Source organism: Oxyura jamaicensis, chromosome 5 (assembly GCF_011077185.1).
Source record: "Oxyura jamaicensis isolate SHBP4307 breed ruddy duck chromosome 5, BPBGC_Ojam_1.0, whole genome shotgun sequence".
Lineage (NCBI taxonomy): Eukaryota > Metazoa > Chordata > Aves > Anseriformes > Anatidae > Oxyura > Oxyura jamaicensis.
In genome coordinates this window covers 41,962,725-41,970,097 of record NC_048897.1, presented here as the reverse complement: position 1 = coordinate 41,970,097, position 7,373 = coordinate 41,962,725, and the positions used below count along the sequence as shown (strand labels likewise).

The 7,373-nt window shown below is 46.9% G+C and overlaps 1 protein-coding gene across 3 annotated transcripts in view; it reads left to right on the top strand.

Annotated features, from left to right (window-relative positions):
- The window catches only part of CCDC85C (coiled-coil domain containing 85C), a 108,516-nt gene that overhangs the window by 93,022 nt on the left and 8,121 nt on the right, over nt 1–7,373 (top strand). For all 3 annotated transcript variants that reach the window (XM_035328790.1, XM_035328789.1, XM_035328791.1), the window contains one exon: nt 2,996–3,091. In XM_035328790.1, the coding sequence (XP_035184681.1) occupies nt 2,996–3,091 (96 nt within the window). The remainder of the gene's footprint in view (nt 1–2,995; nt 3,092–7,373) is intronic.

The following is a 7,373-nucleotide window of genomic DNA, read 5'->3' as shown; positions in this document are numbered from 1 at the left end:
TTAGGATGAGAAGAGTGCTGATAACATGCTGATGTTTTAATTGCTGCAGAGCAGTGCTTACACCAAGCCAAGGACTTTTCAGCTTCTCACTCTGTCCTACCAGCGGGCAGGCTGGGGGTGCAGCAAGAGCTGGGAGGGGACAGACCCAGGACAGCTGACCCCAACTGGCCAAAGGGGTATTCCATACCATCTGGCATCATGCTGAACAATATATAGGGGTGGCTAGCCGGGGTGGGGGGCCGGCTGCTCGGGCTTGGGCTGGGCATCGGTCAGCGGGTGGTGAGCATTTGCATTGTGCATCACTTGTTTGTACATATTATTATTATCATCATTATTATTTTCTATCTTAAAAAACTGTCTTTATCTCAACTCACAGGCTTCACTTTCCCGTTTCTCTCCCCCATCCCAGAGAGGGAGGGGGGAGGGTGAGCGAACGGCTGTGTGGTGTTTAGCTGCCAGCCAGGTTAAAACACAACAGTGGTGCAGTCTTCCATTTCAGCAGTGGGAAGGTCTCTGTGCCTCGCAGCACAGCAGATCTGCCCTGTGTTTTTTTCTGTGCCCTCTCATGCAAGCCTCTTACACGGTTATCTGCCATTGGTGACCATTGCACACCGCCATATGCTCATCCGTTTCAGTTTGCTGGTGGTTTTTTGGCTTCCAACCTGAAGAGGAAGGATCACGCCTGCTTTAGAAATGAAGTCAACTGGTACTGAGACTCTGATAGCAAGGCTTGTGTCTACTTCCTTCATTGCAGCCCCCATTCTTTAACATCACTTTTCTCTTCTTGAGTCAAATTCTCTACCTGTATTCAGGTGGAGCTGATTGCCCTCATCGGATCTCAGCCACTTGTACCCGCAGGGCACCGGCCCTTTGGGCATTGCCGTGTGATCCCATATATCCAGGGCATTGCTGTGCTCGTGGGATTGCTTTCATCCTGTCGGCGTGGTAATCAGTCAAGTATGATCGAACTCTTTAGAAAGCATTTCTCTCTAATCATCTGGTTTCATTTGTATTCTGTAATAATTTTGAGAGTGATTATGAACACAGGAGTGCTTTGTAGCTTAATGGTTACTTTGCTTCTGCGAGGAGAAGCTGCTGCTGCCTGTCCAGGGGACCTTGTGTTCTGCTCTAGTTTTGTCAGAAAAATGTATTGAAAATGCTGTCAGCTGCAGGATCCAGCAGAATTCCTTCTCCTTTCTGATTGCTCTCAGCTCGAGAAATATTGGATATTAGACCTCTGCTTGGTATTTCCTGTGTTACTTCTAACGTGGGCTGTGGGGGACGATCTTTATCAATATGGTTCATGGCCACAAACTCCCAAATATTCTGCTGCCAGTTGTCATGATCTTGGTCATTTATGGGAAGGAAGGCAGCTTTCATGCTCAAGTCAGGGCACTTCTGCGTGTATTGATGCCTGTGACCTCTGTGGGAGGCTGACTCTGCATTTAGCCGCTCCGAGAGAAATTTGTAGCCCCGTTTGCAGTCTTAAGGCACAGCTGCAGACTGGGTGGACTCAGTCCCTGGCACTCCCTCCCTCCCCAGCCTTTTCTGTGTAGCATTTTGGGGCTGGATGGGATGGCTGAGGCCGTGTCCCCGGGTGGCCTTCCATCTCCAGCGAGCTGTGACCCTCTGCCAGCAGGTGCCTGGCCTGTGAGCGTCTCTTGGTCTCTGTGCTTCGTCAGCCCGTTAAATCTCCTTGGAGAGTTATTGTGGGGGTACGAAGTCTCATGTTCTCTTCTCTGGGATGCCTGCCTCTCGGAAGGGAGGTACTGTGTCACCGGCAGCTCGGTTCAGGAAGGTCACTTGCTGGTAAATGGCTGTTGGTTTACGTGGGCTAAGCACAGACGTCTGGCTCAGGCTCGAAAGGCTCCGTGTCCTTCACGCTGCCCTTGTCTGTGGCCTAATGGATCGGCCCGTCCTTTTCTTTATAGTAGGCACACGGACACTTTCAGTAGCAGAAGTGGAAGGTTTGGAGGTGCAAGATGTGGCGAGATGGCCCTGCATTGGTCCTCCGTCCTGGCATGGGTGCTGCTGGCCTAGGAGGCGGGTGGTGAGATGAGGCACAAAACATGCTGTGTTCAGACCTGGAAAAGATGGTAATGGAGTGCCTCATATGTAGCATGTGAAAACATTCCTGCCATGGTGCTACATACTACTCTGCCATCCTAATTTGCTTTCACAGGCCCCAGTATAATCATTCTTTGTATTTCCTAAGGGATGTGAAGACTAAATGGGGGTCTGGTCAATGGTTTCATTGCGGATTTCTCCCTGCGCTACAAAGCAAATACAAAACTCTCGGGACAGGCAGGGTGCTTCTCATTGTGTCTCATGTAATCCAAGAGGGGTGCCTTAAAAAAGGAAAGCCCTATCAAACGTGCTTACAGGGCTGTTTGGGCTGTAGAAATCTTTTGTAAAGTGTAACTTTGGTATCTTTCCCAATGGGATCCTTCCTGCAGGAGAACTGGCCAGCATTTTGGAAAGAAACCCAGCCAACATTAGGCTTGGACATCTGCTTGTTTTAAGGTTGCCTTCACAATTTTCTCTGTAGCTGAAGATTGGTACTTGATGTCTACGTGAAAGCATTGCCAAAAAAGCAATGATGTTATGCCAACTGTTTCTTTCATGTACACAGCTTCTTAGAAATGACCGCTTTATGCTGGAAAATCATCTTTTTTGCATTGCTCCCTTGGCTACAAGGATGAGGCTCTTTGATCTTGTCCTTGCACAGAGTTATCCTAAATGAGCAAAAAATGTTTCCTGAACTAATTTAGCTTTAAACCAGGGTGAACTCCTGCCTGAATACATCTAGTCTGAGTGATGGTAAGCTTAAATGGCATTAAATCAAATTACTTTTGAAGGAGGGGTAGTGGTGTTTTTTGTCTTTGCAGGTGGCTGAAGGGGACTGAATTTGAGAGAAGCTAGTGGGTATTTTCTTCCTTCCTGCTGAAATAACCCAAACAGAATTAAAGCATGTCTTCTCTTCTTCTTTAAACAGGGACCAGCTCGCATGACATCTGATCTTGCATCTTCTCCTGCAGCAGGATATGTCCCCGTTGGTCAGAAGCCAGAGGCTGTTGTGCATGCTATGAAGGTAAGGCTGCCTGCTGTGCAGTGCAACTAACTTGCAGAACTGGATTTTTGCTGTTCTCATGGAAATATGATGATTAGAAATAGAAAGTGAGTGCTGAGGCACATTATCAGTAATCAGCACCTGTATCATGATGAACAGTCATTGCTTCAAATAGAGTTAAGCAAGATCATACATGACTTTTTGGGTGGGAGACCTCCAACAGAAGCTGTTACAGCTGAAGGTGTTGGTCATCTTTCCTGGTCATCATTCTTGTGTGGACTGTGTCTCAGGGGTGACAGTGGCGAAAGAAATGCTGTTTTTAAAAGAGAAGCAAAAACTCAACTCCTACATATTTTTTGTTATTGAAAATCTTGCAGCAGTCTTCAGAGGAGAAAGGCTTTATTTAAGTAAACACACAGCAAACCATGGCATCATACCCATGTAGATACCTCCATCATCAATGTGTATTGAAGTCATGACCTTCACCAACAAAAAACACAGGACCCTGCTAGCTGGGGTAAAGGAGAAAACTTGCACTTATTTCACAGCAGTTCTCAAGTCCTACTGAGCATCCATTAGCAGGAAAAAATGTAATAGCTTGCTGTTGTATGGTTGACTAGTTAAGGAAGTCCAAGTTATCTGAGACACAGGAACACAAATCCTTTGAAGGGTGCCGTAGAGATGGCTGGGAAATCTGTAAGTTAGGCTTAGGTTGGACTATACTGATTTTTAAGTATACGTGGATTTGCTGAAGCTGAAAAATTGTATAAGGTTACAGAGATTTTGCCAAATCAAAGCAGGATTCAGAGGAAACCCTCCAGATTCCCAGATGGCTGGTCTGGAGCTTGGAGCCCCATGGCCACAAAAATGTCCAGCAGTGTCACTGCTTCACCAGCACTAGCTTAGGTTGGCCTAGACCCAGAGCCTGGTGCTAACAAAGCACTTCTCTTTGCACCTGATAGCAAAATAAATGCCACAGATGTTGCACAGAGGAATTATAAAAGTTAAGTTTCAGTTGATTTGGATCAAATTTTAATTTAAATTATGAAAGATCCTTCAAGCTGAAAATCATGAGTTTTCAGCTTCAGTGAGGTTTTGTAAACCCCAGCCATATGGCTCTCTTTGGATCCTAAGAGAAGGGTGTCCAGCACCAGGGTGTCCAGAACCAGGATTAAAACAAAATCCTTGGTACAGTTTTTCCTGCTTCCCAGAGGAGCCCTGGACAGATCAATCCCCATGTATATTTTTCCTGTGTTTTTCCAGTAAGCTTCTTTGCTTGTTGTGAATGGTTCGGTGCTGTCAGAAAGTTGTGCTCCATCCTGGGCTCTGCTGTATGTCACTTTTGAGTGAAATTAGTCCTGCATGAATATGCATAGGTATCTGCTAAACTGATACTGTGCAGAACGTTGCAAATGCACGTGACACCTTCATTCTCCTACACTTTGTACTGCTTTTACTTCTTGCTTGTCACTAATCCAGTTTCTCTTGCATTTGCTCTAATCATCCAAGTCACCAATGCACTCCAGACTACTGCTGTTGTTTTTAAATGAATGTGGCTTCCCTGGCTGGGGTTTCTACCTTTCTGCTCCTGCTTTTCATTGTATTTGGGGAGGGAAAATATTAAGCAGAGATGATAATTTTTTTAAGTCGAAAGATCAAATAGTTATAAATTGGTTATGAACACATTCTGGGGGGAAATTAAGTTTCTGTCTGCTTAAGGGGTTATGGAACCCAATTTACAAGTAAGGGCAAGAAATATAAATGGTTTTAAGAAGTGGTTTGATAAGCTTGTGGAAAGGATGTTAAAAGTTAACAAGGAAGATTCTCAGAAACTGGAAATTGCATTTGGGATGTCTGGCACGAGGATGCATGTAAAGGGGTTGGAAGGAAGTTGGATGCTTGGTTGTTTGCCCATATTACTACTGCTAATTCTCTTCTTCAGAGCTTTGTTGATCACCAGGAAGGGCTGCAAGAAGCTCTCCTCTGAGATTTCATAATTTGGCTGGTGGGGCATGTTTGTCTTTCTTCAAAATGCTGGAAACTGCCTCAGCTGGGGACAGGAAGCAGGTGGCACAGCAGTCACATCTCATAGGGCACAACTGATCTCATGCGATGTGTCCCACTCACAGGCTTAGGGTTAAAAACATTCTTCCTGTAAGTCAGTGTGGCAGCAAGGGTCGAGGAGGTTTTAATTTTCCATCCTGTGGCCAGTTTCCAAGGATCAGGCTGAAATGGAAAGGATGGAAGAAACTGGTTCTGGTCTCAATCTCTCCTCCCCCCGCTTTGTGGGACACAATAAAACTGTGGCTCTTGGTCTCCAGCCACAGATCTTAAACTGGGTGGAAGATAACATGTTTTGGCCACGGCATGCTGCAGCAGATGGAGTAGGTCTTATCTGCACCCTGCAGAACTGGGCAGCTTTTTCAGTGCCAGCCCCTGTATGTGGAAAAGGGGATGCAGCTACCGGCCTAGCCCCTCACCATGGTACGGCTCATGACCTTCCCTTGAGGAGGAGAAATGAGTAGCCTACCAAGGAGACTTTGGCTGTCTGACATTGAGTGTTAGAAAAAGCTCTGCTCAGTCATGTAATGTCCCCTAGGCTTCTCGCTTGGCTTTTTCCTGCAGCTGAACGCTATGTAGATGAAGAGTTGCCTTTGGTTTAGCATAAGTAAGTTCTTCCCAGAGCACATTTAGGGGTTTTCTTTATTTTTGCTTCTGAAATAGTTTTTGCTTATTTGCACCTACTAAATAAGGAGCAAAATGACAGGTTGGCACTCCTAACAGCTGTTTTTGCTAACGAGAATAAAAGGTACATATGCTACAGCTCAGTATCTCACTGAACATCAAAGCACTTTTCTTAGGAATTGAGCAAACCTGCTAAAGACGTGGGGAGATGAGGAGGAGACAAATATGAGAAAACAACATTTAGCCTATAATCCAACTCCTACAGCAGCAGCATCTCTCTGATGGGCAGAGAGCCACCAAGCAGACAGTCAGTTGCTCCCACTGATGCTGAGTAAGGCAAGATTTGGCCCTGACAAAACTTGGGGAGAGTCCTAGTGGGGCATACAGACAGTTCCCATGCCAAAGCACAACTGTGCACACTGTTCCCCAGTGCCTTGTCTATTTGACTTATAAATCAATAAAGTCAGGGAGGATTGTACCCTTAGGAAAACATTCCTTAATCAGAGTGCTTCCTCTCACAGAAGTGCTGACCTCAACTTCCAAAGCCCCTTTCTTATTGCAGTCACCCAGCTTGGTGGTGTTTGTTTGTGTTTTAAAGATGCATCGCGTGGGGGCATAAGGGAAAGGCAGAAGGGTGGTGGATGTGATGGGCTGGGTGACTTTGGGGTGACACCGTCTTGGTCGCACATGTCAGCGCAGTCACGAAGGAGAGCTAAATATACCCGAGGTGTCCCTCGCAGCTTACATAGCAGTGCGGAGGAAGTGAGACGAGTCAGCGTGCCCATCTGTAGCAAGGCACAGCTCATCTGCAGCAGCACCTTGGTGACGTGGAGGTTGTCTTCAGGAGGTGGTGAACGTGGACTTCAGGAGGTGGAGTCCTCAGGTGGGAAAGCAGCGTGAGGAGCCAAGGAGTGTTGCCTGTCCCTGCTCCAGCCCCCTGCATGGGAGTCTTGCCTGCACTGGAGGGCACCCAGGTAGACAACATAGTGCTGGGGTGTCTGCAAAGGGCCAAGAGCCCTGAAGCTTAGTGAAGAGCAAAAAGAAGGGGATGGCCTGAGCCTGGGTACACTTCTCTGTTTTCCTGTATGCTCCTGGAGAGATGGCAGAATCAGAGGAGGATATAACCCAATTTCTTAGATGCAGATTGAATCCTCAGTCTTTGAATTGCGGCTGGTGCCTTTAGCTGAATCACAGATGATTCATGGCCCAGCCATGATCCCCAGCCATGTAATATGATGAACATTGACCCGGTCCTTCCTAATTAGCTGAGGAGGCGCCCAGCAGGACTTGAAAACGGGTCGGGCTGGGTCAGCACTCACAGCTGCGTTCCTTCTTCCAGAGGGGATCGTGCTGGTAGCGCACTGTCCTCCAGCAGGCCTTTCAGGGATAGGCTTCTGGGTTTTAACCCTGGATCCGTTTCCCATGCCCAAGATGCTGACACGGAAGTGGGCCCGTGCCTGTTGTGAGGGATGGTTTCAAGGTTAAATGAGACATTTCCACTGGAAGAAACCACCCCTTCACACCTCACGAGCAAAGGAATGCAGTTTTATTTTAAGTGGAAGTCAGAGAAAACCAGTTTACTGTTGTCCTCTGAGAGCCCTGCGCCTGCAAGATGGAT